We start from the raw sequence: 16,043 nt of genomic DNA, 5'->3' as shown, positions 1-16,043 counted from the left end.
TGAAAACTAGTTGGTATGAAGGTTACATATTGTGTTATGGTCTACTCAGTTCTATTCTATTTTGTTCAAGGTGAGGTTACCTTCAAATAGTGACACTTCTTGTATTTTAGTATGTCCATGTTTGTCCTGGCCTTGCTATTTGATTTTCTCTCGATAAGACCTATTCGCTTCAAGTTGCAGTTGACATTCAAGTAGCATGATGTTATTCTGCCTTCTTGATCTTTACATTTCTTCTCATAAATTTCTTCAGGATCATGTTTATTTTCACAATTGGTGTATGAAGTCAAGTGAGAATAGTTGGTACTTAGTCTTTTTGATTTGTTCTATTTTTTCTTAAATGTGCAGAGCTCTTTGTCATTGTTTAAATTGACTCTATTCATTTGGATTGAAATAATAATAATAATAATAATAATAATAATAATAATAATAATAATAATAATAATAATGTTGCTATATTTGTCCCTCTCTTGATCATTGTATTTATGACTTAAGCATTGCCTAAAGTGATCTTGTCTTTTAGTTTGTATTTGATGGTTAAAGTTAGAATATAGATAGTAATCTACCCATTTATTTTATTTTATTTTATATATATATATATATATATATATATATATATATATATGTTTACTTTGCTCTTCTGTGATATGTTCCTTAAAATAAAATATAAGAGCTACTTGTTATGTTTTTTACTTGTTGTGTTATTCCAACTAAGTTACGCATGTTAGTGATAATTATAGGAGTTTCTTGCTAACTACTCATTATTTAATTCTCTTTATAGAATAGTGCCTTGCAATTTTTATTGTTAAGTTATGATTATTCTGATCACCGTAGTGTCAAAGTCGTTAAAATATTTGTTACTTAAGAGGAGTTTAGTGGGTCCATAATATTGTGTTAATCTTACTGATAACAATTTTTCGTGGGTACTCAAGAATTAGATTTCAAGTGCTTAACATTGTTGAGGCTCTATATTACTTCTAGCTGTCCTACAATAGTGTTAGAAAGTATTTTAACATTATCTCATCTCGATTTTAGACGTTTAAATTAATGCTCTACTCTTTCTCATGATAACTTTAGTTTCATGCTCTATTATATACTTTTATTTTAGTATGTTAGAGACATTGGACTTGTATTAATTTCATTTCTTTTTTTTATGTATGAACCGCTCCTATCCGAGTCCCTTTTGAAATCCTCCCTTGCATCTTGAGAGGCCACGAAGGCCTTACAATTTCCAATCGAGTCAAGTCAATTAAAAACCGATGAACAGGTCCCGAAGTGGAATAAGTCGAAGAAGTTGGATTAGAAGACCCATTTTTATTTTCATATTTTGTATTTTGTTATCTTTGGGCCTAAGCCCTTGTCGTCTTTTTTTTTTTGTATTTATTTTATTTACTAATTGTTTAGACTAGGACAGGTACAAAATATAATGGGTCAAAAACCCAAAACAGGTGGGTCCAAATACCGGTCCAGGCGAACAGAATCCGATTTGGACCCAACGACTCTCTCTCTCTCTCTTTCTCTCTCTCTTACCTTGTTGTCTATTTGTTTGGGTTTATTATCGCTAGTTTAAAGTTAGCAAACTCCAAATCTCCGTAGAACGCCATAATGTTTTAAGTAATTTTAAAAATTGAATTAAGTTTAAATTAGTTTTAATATTTATAAGTTTAGTTTAAATAAAAGCTAAGAAATTCATTTTCAAACAATTTCCAATAAATTTTATAAGTTAAGCCGAATCAGTTAGTTGTTGGATAACCGTACTTAACAAGTAGTTTAGGTGCCTTAAACACCTTCCTAAAATATAATATGAATCCCCGAATCCCTTTAAATGTTTTCAAAATGATTTTATCTGTTAAGTCTTTTGGAAACGCTAGTTTTCTTGATTTTTCTCAAAAATTAAGTGGCGACTCTAACAAAGTCGAAAACTCTTCAAATGAAATATTTTCCCTTTTCTAATAAAACAGAAATGGCGACTCTGCTGGGGACGTTGGAGGATTCTAACCTTAAAACTAACATTATTTGACTATAATTGCTTAATTGTTTACTTTATTATAATAAATTGTTGCATTTTTCATGGCATATTTCCTCCCATCGGCAAGTAGTATGCATTAGGAAAACGAAAGTTACGTGGCTTTCCACGGATTTCTTCAGAAATATGCAAAATTCATTTGGAAGTATCAAACAAATAGTTGGAATGCGGTCATCCAACGTTGTTTGGTAGCTTCACCCCGGTGTTTGTCCGACTCGGGTAACCGTCAACTTGAAACCTATTCTAGTATGCCTAGACTAGAGCGAAACCAAAACTAAAATTAAGCATTAGCCTAAGACGGCTTAATACTCAAGGTGTATTAAGTCCATTTAGTAGAAAACCGCCAAAATCGTGTCTAAGGTCTTCGACCTCATGACACATAATTTTATGTGACATTTGAATGATGTATGTGTGAAAACCAATTTGGGGGTGGGTAAAACTAACTAGCTTCTGTTTTGTAGATAAGGACCATTTTCTAAAGTTCGACATGGTCGTATCAGCGCCACCTCAACTCACGATGTGGTATAATAATCTGGACGGGGATCATAGAAGAACCCTCAACAAATATGTAGGTGCTCTGACAGAATTGATCAACATGAACGGTTGGCTAGAACTGGTTGAGGTCTTTACGAGATATTGGGATTGCCAACGAATGGTGTTCCGATTCGGAACCGCCAAAATTATTCCGACTTTGGAGGAGATCCGAGACTGCACAGACACGGTAGGCACCAGGATAGAAAGGAAAACAAGAAAACATCTTTATCCCTAATAAGCCTTCTATAGAAAATATTGCTGACTAATTCGGGTTGGGAAAAGACTTTGCCTACTGGTGCAAAGAATCCCATGTAGTATTCCGAGATCTTTATATCCGATTTGGAAATGCAAGCTTCTACGCCACTTACAACCGAGAGTTTAAAATCTGCTGCAGAGAATGGAACGAGATTTTTCCTCTAGCATTTGCTGTAGCGTTGTTGGGAACGACGGTCTTCCCGCATGGACCAAGTCTGAGCATCAATACCCGAGTTATAACACTCGCGCATACTTTGTTCAAATAGTATGAGAACCAAGGGACAACAAAGTACTATCCTATAGCTCCGGTCATCCTGTCCGATATGTATCGAGCCCTGGGAAAATGCAAAGAGGGACATCGATACTTCCAAGGATGCAACTTGCTCCTTCAGATGGTGGATCCTCAGCCATTTAGCAAAGGGTGCTGGGACTCGGGAGCTGCATTCTCTTGACAACAAAAACACCCTTAAAGATTTGAATGACATGTTGTACTGGGAAAATATGGACAATCGGAGAACAAGGGGAGATGGGCTCAAATTTTCTCCGAATTGAGAGAAGAAGATCTCCATTGGATGCTTGACAGTTTCATCTCCAAAGAAGTCGTCGTGGAGAGCCGCAGACAGATTGTGCTTCCTCTACCAGGTATTCGGAGAATTCTCCCTTATGCACCCTTTCGAGTCTTGCGACAGTTCGGGAGGAGACAAACTATACCCAAAGAGGCATACTATGGTGCTTATGTATACGATATCGGAGACGATAGAGTGCACGACGCGTCTGAAATGTTCAGAGAATGGAAAAGTGCTAAGCGTATGGATAAAAACACCATCTCCCCTGACTGATTCAATGTTGGATATGACAAGTGTTACAAAGAATGGCTGAAGAAGGACATACAAAGCGTCTTCTCCCAAACCCCGCGCAGCTTTCGCAGCGTAGCAGACGAAGAACCTACAAGAGGTAAAGAAAGAGGCCCAAGAAGTGTACGCTAAGTTTGTCGAGAACCAAGATACTCTCGAGAAGGCGACTCAAGAGGTGGAAAGACTAAGGCGTGGTTATGATGATTTCGACACCTGGGTCAAGGAGAAAATCGAGAGGATGCGATACAAAAGCTTGGAAGACAAAGGACGCCTGAATGAAGGATTCTTGCTGATGCTAAGATATATGTTTCAGTAGTACAAGACTCAGGGGGACGGAGACGGAGCAGGATCATCTGGAGAGGCATAGTTGACTTCGACCCTGCGTGGGTTTTTATATGTATTTATGTTGTTTTTAGCCCCTGCGTGGGCCTGCCTTTATTGCACTTTCAAATGGCCCCTGTGTGGTTTGTCTTTAATAGTTTTATCCTTTATTTCCCTTTTGTGAACGTTATTTTTCACTGATGAAATTTATTTTGGGGGGGGGGGACTGTTTGTTTGGTTCAAATTCATACGTACATCATTCAAATGCGCTAGGCCTACCCTTGGCACAAAAGGGTCCCTCTGTATGCGTTAGGACGCGATATATGTGTGTTTAACTGCTTATGTGTTATGTTGCTATGAATGAGGATATCGTAAACCTACTCTTATCCAGAAATTTCCAAAGAATATACAGAAGTCACCATTACAAAATGTCCGACCAAAATTTCCAAGTCTTAAGTTTCTCACTCAAAAGACACCTCCTATATCACAAATCCTAAAACATTCATTCTACCATCTCAGGAAAGGCAAAAATCACTGCTATGGACAAAGGTAAGAACACCAGATGGAACTCACTGGAGAAGAACTACAAAGGAAGATAGAACAGATCACTCGAGAAATTCAAGAAGCCAAGGAGGAAGGGCTCAGATTCGAAATGGCCACCGCAATCTACAAAGCTGCAACCGTGACGCTGGATGAGGATCTAGCTTCACAGATGAAGAGAAAGAAAGATGTTGAGATGGAGACCAAGGACTTGCGAGAGAAGTTGGACATGTTTCGGTTGAAAGTGCAAGAAAGAGAAGCGAGAGAGGCGAGGATAGAATCGGAGACAGCCGCTCTGTTAGGTAAAAGCATGTCACTTGATGTGGAGTTCACAGTGGAAATGGAAGAATTCGCCTCCTTGAGAGAAAGGATGGCTGCATTGAGGAAGAAGAATAAAGCCTTCCATAGCAACATGATTGATAAACTTCGGAAGATGGACTAAAAATACCCCGTCTACGAGAAAGGAGGCAATAGTGGTCCTGACAAGGCTCACCCTGAAGTGATTGAGGAAGACGACGACGAGGAAATCGTCTACAAGCCTCCACTCCTAGGTATTCTGAGAGGAGGAGACTAATGCTGCAACAAGAAGGGAAATGACTAACGTGTCGTCATCATTTCATCTTTTAAAAGCTCTATTCTTGCCTTTCAATTCCCTTGTAATCGTAATGAACGAATGAGTGATTTATCTTGTACTCGAACTACGTTGGGCCTAATTCTCCTTGTGAGATACGTAGGCAGCCTTTCCAGGCCCGGCCCCTATCTTTAAAAATTTTCATTCTCCCCTTCATGTTACGAGAAGATACGAAGACCAGATCAGTGTATGTCAAAGAGCAGCTGCAAAAGACCGTAGCTCAACGTGATTTAGCCTTTCTGAGACAACGTCAAAATTAAAACAAGCAAACTCCGGCTTGTTAAAAATGTATTTCCGTTTTCACTCGTGGGTTGGAAAATATCCTCAAACAAAGCAACTTGTGTGTTTATCTGCTCTCTGTGTGATATTATGCATTTTGTATTCTGAATCTGCACTGACAAATCTTCCTTTGAGTTGTTTTCCTTCCCAAGTACTTTGAAACTAATCTGTGTCGATGGAAAGCTGGCAGATCATCCTTATTTCACCAGATCAAAACGTCCCACTGATTCCTTCCCTAGACAAAGCTTAGACAGTTATAGATCTGACTACCCAAAATCCCCAATATGCTTCCGCATCTTGCCAAACTCCACCTCCTCCTCAAAACAACCATCCCCAAATGCCACCCCATCCTCAAAATACCCATCATCAAGCCGCTCCACCACCATAAAATAAAAAACAAAATCAAAACCAAAATACTTTCAATCCCCAAACACCCCACCACCACTTAAATCAGAATACCCGTCCTCAAACTTACCCACAAAATTATCAAACCGCTCAAAATGCTCAGGGTCCCTCTGTAGATCCACCCTTACCAAAGAGATCCACTTTCCAAATTCCCGTCCCTGCCGAGCACGATGTGCACGGTTCTGAGCTGAACCATTACGAGGAACAGGAAAAGGAGTGGAGGGCAAAGGAAGAGGTAAAGGTCGACATAAAGGAAGAGATCAAGAAAGCCATGAAAGAGCTTCAATGCATCCTAGATATCGCGGGGCTTAGTTATGAAGACTTATGTATTCATCCAAATTTGAACCTTCCAGAAGGGTTCAAGATCCTGAAGTTTGACACCTTCGGAGGAGTGGGAAACAGTATGGCTCATTTGCGAGCCTACTTTGACCAGCTCGTGGGAGTTGGAAGGGATGAAGATTTACTGATGCGGCTCTTCAGCCAAAGCCTGTGCGGAGAATCTCTTGAATGGTTCACATCTCATGAAACCAGGCAATGGCCCAGCTGGAATGCATTGGCCAAAGATTTTCTCGATCGATTTGCTTACAATGTAGAAATTGTTACAGACCGATACTCTTTGGAGAAGATGAAGCAAAAATCAACCGAGAGCTATAGGGAGTTTGCCTATAGGTGGAGAAAAGAAGCTGCAAGGGTGAGACCACCCATGTATGAAAAAGAGATCGTTGAAGTATTTGTGCGCGTGCAAGATCCTAAATATTATGATAGAATTATGTTGCTCGTTGGAGCGAAGTTTGCTGAGATAGTCAAGATTGGTGAGACTATCGAGGACGGTTTGAAATTAGGAAAGATAGACCATGTATACGCATCACCTGGATCTTCAGGGTTGTTGAAAAAGAAAAGAGAGGAAATCGCTGCTGTTTCATATGGGGGAAAGAAAACCCCCAGAAGCTCGTCATATTCCCAAGGTCGTTCCCGTCCTTCCCAAAAGTCCTACCAAGCTTGCTACGCACAAGCTAGTCATCCCAATAATCCTTCAATTTATCAGAATGCTACCGCCACTTATCTAAACATCCAAGCTCCACTATACCAAAGTCCACCCCCAAATTACCAAAATCCATCTCCCATTTACCCAAATCATCCTCCACCCTACTAAATTCCATCTCCCTACCAGAGTGTTGCTCCCAACTGTGCTAACATGCAGCCGAGCTACCGAGCACCCCCTCCTATTTATCAAGTCCAAGCTCCACTATACCAAAATTCCTTTCTGAATTACTAAGCTCCATCGCCAAACTACCAAACAAATCCATATTACAGAAGCCAAGCTCCTCGCCCAAATACAAGAAATTATCAACAAGTGCCTCCTCCTCAACAAGGCAGTTATGACCCTCCTTGACTCAAATTCGAGAAGAAGCCTTCAAGGAACTTCACTGCGCTCGCTGATAGCCGAACAAAGCTGTACGAGCGACTGGCTGCGGCTGGATACATCCACCCTGTGGGGCCCAACCCCGTGGATGTCAATTCAAAATTCTACAGACCCGATCAGAGATGTGCTTATCATTCCAACAGTGTTGGGCATGATACTGAGGATTGTATCAACCTCAAGCACAAAATTGAGGATTTGATTGACCAAGAGGTAGTCTCTCTCCAACCAGCGGCACCAAATGTCAACACCTACCCGTTGCCGAATCATAGGGGCGGCAATGTCAATATGATCGAGACAGACGATGACTGGTGTGGAACGAAATTGATTACTCCAATCGTTCACGATGATTTGGAAAAGTTTGTAGCTTCTTTAAGCATCAAAGATAAGAAAGAGTTTGTTATTTTGACACCCGCAAAGGCTGTTGCTTTGGTGCCATCAAAAACTCTCATCAAGCCTAAGTTCGTTATTGAAACTGCTGCTGCTCAAGGCATGACCAGATCCGGAAGATGTTACACCCCTGACGAGCTTGCTCTCGGTGTTCAAAAGAAGGATTAGGCTAAAAGGCCAATAAGCGAAGGAGAGGCGGAGGAATTCTGGAGAAGAATACAGCCAAAAGATTATTCTATCATTAAGCATTTTGAGAAGACTCCAGCCTAGATCTCCGTATGGGCCCTGCTAATGAGTTCTCAATCGCACAGGCAGGCTTTGATGAAGGCTCTCAATGATACGTATCTACCCGCGGGCACAAGCAGCGATAACGTGGCCGCTATAATTCACCAGGTAATTCGAGGGCACCGAATCAGCTTTTGTGACGATGAGCTGCCTTTTGAAGGGAGGTCACACAACAAGGCGTTTCACATCACTGTGGTATTTCGCGAAAAGGTTGTCAACCGCGTCTTAGTAGATGATGGATCTGGTTTGAATATCTGCCCGTTGTCGACGTTGAGGTAGTTAAGGTTTGACTTGGGAAAACTTGAACAAAACAAAGTCAATGTAAGAGACTTTGATGGGGTTCAGAGAGATACGTTGGGAGCGGTGAATCTGATCATCCAAATGGGTCCAGCAGAATTCATTGCACAGTTTCAAGTATTTGGATATCGACACCAGCTATAACCTTCTTCTGGGAAGGCCTTTCATCCATATGGCTGGAGCTGTCCCTTCTACTCTACATCAGATTATGAAGCCGTTTGGAAGAACGAAGAGCTGGTTATTCATGGAGAAGGGAGTCAGTCTGGCAGACAGGTGCCGATCATTGATGAGATATCGCGAGGTATAGATTTCTACACGGTGGAGCTGGTACATGCCACCGGTGAAGACTTGGCCCTACAGACTCCCATGCCTGCCGTGTACAAGATAGCCAATGTGATGTTGCAGAATGGTTTTGAACGAGGTTTCGAATTGGGAAGAAATTCCCAAGGAATTATAGAGCCTATTCCGGTCCTCGTCAAGGGAGCCAAATATGGTTTGGGGTACATCCCCACAAATGATGACATGAAGACGAAGAAGAAAAATGATCAAGAATTGGCTAAGCCGATCCCACATCTGTATCAATCCTTCCCAGTCTGGGAGTATGCTGAGCATGAAGACCTTGGGGAAGGAATCTGTGACCTCTTCGAGGAGATCGATGCTGTTATTAAGGAAGAGGTCGAGCTAGCTGGTATCAGCGATGCTGAGCAAGGAGAGATGCTGTGGAACTGGACTTCCACGCCCATCCTGATCCCCCGAACTCCTCGGTAGAAGAGCATCGTTTCATGCATATTAAAATCGGTGGTAGCCCGGAAGAGGCCCGAGACCCACCATTTTGCATTTTCTTAACTGTTTGAATTTTCGAATTTCCATCATGATGTTCAAAGAAGGCAATATGGACCTATGCCATGGCCAAAGTTTACATTGTTTTTAAATTTTAATGAAAGCCTCTTTGTTTTTAAATTTATTTATTTAGTCGTTTGTTATACTTTGATTTTCTAACTTTGTTTGTTTATGGTTTCAGTAATGTAATTTTTAGACCTGCCAATGTCATGTCATGTCACGAGCTGAATGAACGAAATGAGGCAGGTGATGACGCGGTTGATAGTTAAGAAGAAGAAAGTGAGGAACCACAGTATGTTGCCAAGGAATTCCGGCAGTTTGAAAACCAGCATAAGCCGAATATAGAGGAAACGGAAACGGTAAATCTGGGAGACCCAGAATGCGTTAAAGAAGTTAAGATCAGCATCCACTTAAATGAAACTCAGAGAAAGGGCCTAATTCATTTGCTTGCTGAATATATTGATGTGTTCGTTTGGGAAGTCGGCGATATGCTAGGCTGAGTACCGATGTTGTATCTCATAAACTACTGATTAATCCGGGGTTCGATCCGGTTAAGCAAAAGGCTCGGAAGTTCAAGTCTGAACTAAGTTTAAAGATCAAAGAAGATATTACCAAGCAAATAGAATCTCGATTGGTGGAAGTGACACAATATCCAACTTGGTTAGCCAATGTTGTCTCGGTTGCCAATAAAGACGGGAGAATCAAGATTTGTGTCTACTACAGAGATCTCAACAAAGCTAGCCCGAAAGATAATTTTCCGTTGCCGAATATTCATATTTTGATTGATAACTGTGCTAAGCATGAAATGCAGTCATTTGTGGATTGTTACGCAGGTTACCACCAGATTCTGATGGATGAGGAAGATGCAGAAAAGACAACTTTTATTACACCTTGGGATGTATATCATTATAGAGTGATGCCATTTGGCCTCAAGAATGCTGGTGCTACCTATATGAGGGCTATGACGACCATATTTCATGACATGATTCATAAGGAGATTGAGGTGTATGTGGATGACGTCATAATCAAGTCCCGCGAGAGTTCGGACCACTTGACACATCTAAGGAAATTCTTTGATCATTTGTGTCGTTACAACTTGAAGTTAAATCCCGTCAAATGCGCTTTTGGAGTTCCAGCCAGAAAGTTGTTGGGGTTTTTAGTCAGCAGAAGGGGTATTGAGCTTGACCCTTCTAAGATTAAAGCAATTCAAGAGTTACCTCCGCCGAAGACGAGAAAAGAGGTGATGAGTTTCTTAGGGAGGTTAAACTACATCAGTCGATTCATATCTCAATCAACCGTGGTGTGTGAGCCTATTTTCAAGCTGTTGAAGAAAGACGCCCCGACAAAGTGGACTGAAGAGTGTCAGACTGCTTTTGATGCTATCAAGAACTATTTGTCCAATCCACCGGTATTGGTTCCTCCGCGAGAAGGGAGTCCTTTATTGTTGTACTTGTCTATCCCAGATAGTGCATTTGGATGCGTACTTAGTGAACACGACAAGACAGGAAAGAAGGAAAGGGCTATCTATTATATAAGCAAGAAGTTTACTCCATGCGAGTCTCGTTACACTTTGTTGGAGAGAACGTGTTGTGCTGTGACATGGCTTGCCCAGAAGCTGAGACATTATTTGTCTTCCTATACTACGTACCTCATTTCCAAAATAAACCCACTAAAGTATATCTTACAAAAGGCGATACCGAGCGGAAAGCTAGCTAAGTGGCAAATGTTGTTGAGTGAATTTGACATTGTGTATATGATTCAGAAGGCGATAAAGGCACAGGCTTTGGCTGATCATCTTGCAGAAAATCCCATTGATGAAGAGTATGAACCACTTAAGACTTATTTTCAAAATGAAGAAGTGTCATTTGTGGGTGAGGATATTTCTGAAGCATATTCAGGTTGGAGATTATTCTTTGATGGAGCGGCAAATCATCAAGGTAAAGGTATTGGAGCAGTCTTAGTGTCAGAATCTGGTCAGCACTATCCCATGGCGGCTAAGCTCCGATTTAAATGCACGAACAACATGGATGAATACGAAGCTTGTATTCTTGGTTTGAAAATGGCCATCGACATGAATGTCTATGAGTTGTTGGTTATTGGAGACTCAGATCTTTTGGTTCATCAAGTTCAAGGAGAATGGGCCGTGAAGAACCAAAAGATTATACCCTACGTGCAGTATGTACAAAAGTTGTGCAAAAGATTTTGTAAGATCGAGTTTAGGCACACTCCTAGAATACAGAATGAGTTGGCTGATGCCCTTGCCACCATCGCTTTGATGATTAAACATCCAGAAACCAATTATATTGATCCTCTGGATATAGAATTGAAAGAACATCTAGTCCATTGTTCTCATGTTGAAGCAGAACCAGACGGCTTGCCTTGGTATTTTGATATAAAGAAGTATTTGGAATCTGGAACTTATCCCGAAGATGCTACGTCCAATCAGAAGAAGTCGATACGTCGTATGGCTCTCAATTTCTTTTTAAGTAGAGAAATCATGTATAGGAGGACTCTAGACTTAGGTCTTCCTAGATGTGTTGATGCCATCGAAGCTGCGAAGCTTATTGAACAGATACATGTCGGAGTTTGTGGCATGCATATGAATGGGCTCACTTTGGCAAGATAGATCCTACGAGCCGGATATTTCTGGATGACTATGGAGAATGATTGTTGCAAGTTTGTGCAAAAATGCCACAAATGTCAAGTGCATGGTGATTTGATCCGAGTGCCACCTCACGAACTTAATGCTATGAGTTCACCTTGGCCATTTGTAGCTTGGGTATGGATGTCATCGGTCCGATAGAGCCAGCCGCTTCTAATGGACACATATTTATTTTGGTTTCCACTAATTATTTCACCAAGTGGGTGGAAGCATCTTCTTACAAGTCGGTGACCAAGAAAGTTTTGGCTGATTTTGTTCGCAACAATATGATATGCAGGTTTGGAATACCAGAATCCATCATTACTGATAATGGTGCAAATATCAATAGTCACTTGATGAGAGATATATGTGAGCAATTTAAGATTACGAACCGGAACTAAACCGCTTATTGCCCTTAAATGAATGTAGCTGTAGAAGCTGCCAATAAGAATATTAAGAAGATTCTGAGAAAAATGATTGACAATCACCAAGGTTGGCATGAGATGTTGCCATATGCTTTATTGGGTTATCGGACGACTGTCAGAACATCGACTGGAGCTACTCCATACTTGCTAGTGTATGGGACAGAAGCAGTCACACCTGCTGAAGGCGAAATACCGTCTTTGAGAATCATCCAAGAAGCTGAGTTAAGTAATGCTGAATGGGTCAGCAAGCGGAATTATCAACTAACTTTGATTGATGAGAAGAGAATGATTGCCATCTGTCACGGTCAGTTGTATAGACAGAGAATGATACGTGCCTTTCACAAGAGAGTAAGAGCCAGAATTTTCGAAGTTGGTCAGTTGATTCTTAAGCGTATTTTTCCTCATCAAGACGAATACGAAGGAAAATTTGCGCCAAATAGGCAAGGACCCTACATGGTTCGCAAGGTATTATCCGGAGGTGCTTTGGTCCTGTAGGAGATAGATGGCACCGCATGGCCGAAACCTATCAACTCAGACGCTGTCAAGAGATACTACGTGTGAAGTTTCAATTTGTATTTTTGTCATTTATTTGTAATTGTTCTATTTTGCCTGAATTTGCTTTTCTTAAAAATTCTTATCCCTCATGTAATGAACTAGTCTGACCTGAATTCTCAAGAATGAGATACGTAGGCGGCCTATGTCAACCTTGGTCACCCTGTTTATTCCCCCTAATTATTTCTTTTATTTGAACTTTGTTCGACGTGAATTCTCAAGAATGAGATACGTAGGCGGCCTATGTCGGCCTCGATCGGTTTCTTTGTAATTTTTCTTAATTTGTCAACCTTTGAGAGGGAACTATGTTTGACCTGATTCCTGCCTCAACGGGATACCTAGGCGCCGCAAGGGTTCGGTCATATCTCCCGTAAGATTTCTATTCCTGTTCACAATAGAAACTGGGACAGAATTTTTAAGAGGGACTCAAAAATTCTCGAGAAGAAGATTCTTCCTCAGCAAGTCAAGACTGAAGATGTTTCGAGATTTACAACTGCGACAAAATTTTTTAGAAGATCTCAAAATATCCGTAATCTACTCAATTTCAATGGAAAAATAAGCAAGACAGTCAATTGGGACAGAAATTTTGAGGATGGCCTCAAAATTTCAGCACAGATCTACAAGTCCGGAGTGACTCTGAAAACTCCCCAGCGAATAATCAGATAAACCTCTAAGCATCAGACACAAGAAGTTTGTAAGGCCCGATATGACATGACTTGGCAGTGACCTTTTTCAGATACTATTTCTCAAAAATTTATTTTCTTAAAGATTTTCCTTTTATGTTTCATTTGTTTTGGCATAAAATATTTTGTCTTATCTATCAAGAGTTGGGAGATCAGGGAAATCAACCAGAGATAATAGGAAAAGGAGCAGACAACTGAAGAAATCGACACAGATCAGTTTGTTTTTAAAAAATAATAATTTTTCTGTGGACGCAGGTTTATAGCTTTGCTGTGAAATCAGCAAATTCTTCAGATGGATGAACATGGAGAAGTCAAAGGAGGAGAGAACTATCCCAAAATCAATAGTTTTCCTAGAAGCAGGAATCATTTTGTGTCGCTTATGTCAGAGACTTGGGAATATGAATTGTTTATTTCAATCAATTTTCAACAACATGAAATTTATATAGAACGTCTAGCTAGATTCAAAGGTGAATCAAGCGAAAATCTCAAGGAAGAATTTATGATTTCCGTAAAGGACGTCATTTGCATCATAATATCGGATATGATATTATGCGTTACCCGGAGGGGTCAATTATTTTATTATCGATCAACATGATATATTATCTGGAAGTCATTTTACCGTTATCATCAATTGAGACAATATGATTATCCAGAAGGCAACGAGAAGACCACTATGTTGCTCGATTGGAGCACTATCTTCATTTGGCACCAAGGATGACATCAGGATTCAATATTCATGCATGGCAGAAAATCATGCATCGCGAGTCAATATCCATGCATCACGGAAAATCATGCATCGCGAGTCAATATTCATGCATCGCAGAAGATCATGCATCGCGAGTCAATATCCATGCATCACGGAAGATCATGCATCGCGAGAAGATTTCATACCTCGCAGAAATTTATGCATCGCGAGAAAATTTTATACCTCGCAGAAATTTATGCATCGCTAGAAGATTTCGTACCTCGCAAAAATTTATGCATTGCGAGAAGATTTCATACCTCGCAGAAATTTATGCATCGCGAGAAGATTTCATACCTCACATAAATTTATGCATCACGAGAAGATTCCATGCCTCGTTGAAATTTATGCATCGCAAGAAGATTTTATACCTCGCAGAAATTTATGCATCGCGAGAAGATTTCATACCTCGTTGAAATTTATGCATCACGAGAAGATTCCATGTCTTGTTGAAATTTATGCATCGCGAGAAGATATTCATACCTCGGAGAATTATGCATCGCGGGAAGATTTCATACCCCGCAAGGAATCACTCATCGCGGGAAGATATTCATGCCCCGGGAAAAGTTATGCACTACCAAAGAAGAAATCGTGCATTTCAAGAGAAATATTTACCCCTCAACGTCAACGACATCTTTTATTTTTGACAAAATAAACATCAAAAGGAGCATAGAAGACTACATCAAGAGAAATATTAGCATTGCATCATATTTTATTTATTTCGACATCAAGTCAAGAGTACATTGAAGATTACATCGCAAACATAAGGCATAAGCTTTATTTGCTTTACATCAAATCGATCAAGTTGACGTCAAATGCTGAAGGAGAGCAATTAAGTGTCAACACGATAAAAGACACTATCTCCCATTTGAATTGCATTTTTAGCTGACGAGTTTTATCTCAGTCTTTGTCGAGAGCATCCGAAAGGATGAATTCTCCAAAACCACAGGTGCGGACGACATCAAAAGGGACGCAACATAACGTGGAACTTTTGCTTAGCAGCGAACTCGGACATAGTCCAAAGAGGAGTGTCAAACTCTTATGACGAGAGCAGAGGAGCGACTTTCACCACAATCAAACCACACCCCTATCAGAAGGTGCGTGGGTTTTTTCCTTTGGGTTTTGTCAGTTTTGGTTTCGCATCCGGAATTTCGGTCTACCGGGAGCAACTTTCCAATCTAAGTGACAATGCGTCAAGGGTTTTGGAAATTATGTCCATGTAAGTTCTTAATTATGGGTGTGAAGTGCACCACATTCATGGCTAAGAGGTTAAAAGCATCCTTTTCATACTCTATTTAATTTGTCACTTGTTCAAAACCAAAGGTTATCTAACATAATAGATTTCCTTTTCAACCGATCAAGTCGAAATACAAGCATCCTGATTCCTGAAGGTCTAAGGATATGTAGGCGAGCTCAATGTTGAAAATTCGGCTGTATTCCAACATTCGCTCTCGAATCTTATCCTCGAGCATTTCAGTATCTTTATAATTCGGTATCAAGGTGGTTTTTGAATTCATTCAAAATCGTGCGTTAAATCAAGATTATCAAACTATAAGTGGCCTGAATTCTCATATAGCCTGAGATATGTAGGAGACCCACTTTCAGGGTTCGGCCATAATTCCTAAAGCCCTTACCAAATCCCTTTTCCCAAAAGATGAGTGTGGGGTCGGTCAAAATTGGTTTGGTCAATTTCATTTTCCTCGAATTTCTTGCATCAATCCAAGTAAAATGAGGGACAGTTGTTGACACCCAATTTTTACCCTCCCCAACAATAATTAATTTTGAGCTTCTTAATTTCCGAACGAGTTAAAACAATTGACTTTATAAAATTCAAAAAATATTTTTTTATCATTTTGAAACATTAGTCATTTTCTATGGTTTTTCTTAGTGTATATATATATATATATATATATATATATATATATA

At 40.2% G+C, this 16,043-nt stretch overlaps 2 protein-coding genes across 2 annotated transcripts; both read left to right on the top strand.

Moving 5' to 3' along the window:
- The first annotated feature begins 5,120 nt into the window (after positions 1-5,120).
- Positions 5,121-6,995, top strand: LOC107013317. The gene is made up of 2 exons (XM_015213257.1): positions 5,121-5,189; positions 5,946-6,995. The coding sequence occupies exons 1-2, from the start codon at positions 5,121-5,123 to the stop codon at positions 6,993-6,995; spliced, it is 1,119 nt and encodes a 372-aa protein (XP_015068743.1).
- Positions 6,996-12,134: 5,139 nt separating this feature from the next.
- LOC107013316 lies at positions 12,135-13,675 on the top strand. The gene is made up of 2 exons (XM_015213256.1): positions 12,135-12,605; positions 13,631-13,675. The coding sequence occupies exons 1-2, from the start codon at positions 12,135-12,137 to the stop codon at positions 13,673-13,675; spliced, it is 516 nt and encodes a 171-aa protein (XP_015068742.1).
- Positions 13,676-16,043: the final 2,368 nt, after the last annotated feature.

The sequence above is a fragment of the Solanum pennellii genome, chromosome 3 (genome assembly GCF_001406875.1).
Source record: "Solanum pennellii chromosome 3, SPENNV200".
In the NCBI taxonomy this organism is placed as follows: Eukaryota; Viridiplantae; Streptophyta; class Magnoliopsida; order Solanales; family Solanaceae; genus Solanum; species Solanum pennellii.
This window is presented reverse-complemented; position numbering and strand designations above follow the sequence as displayed.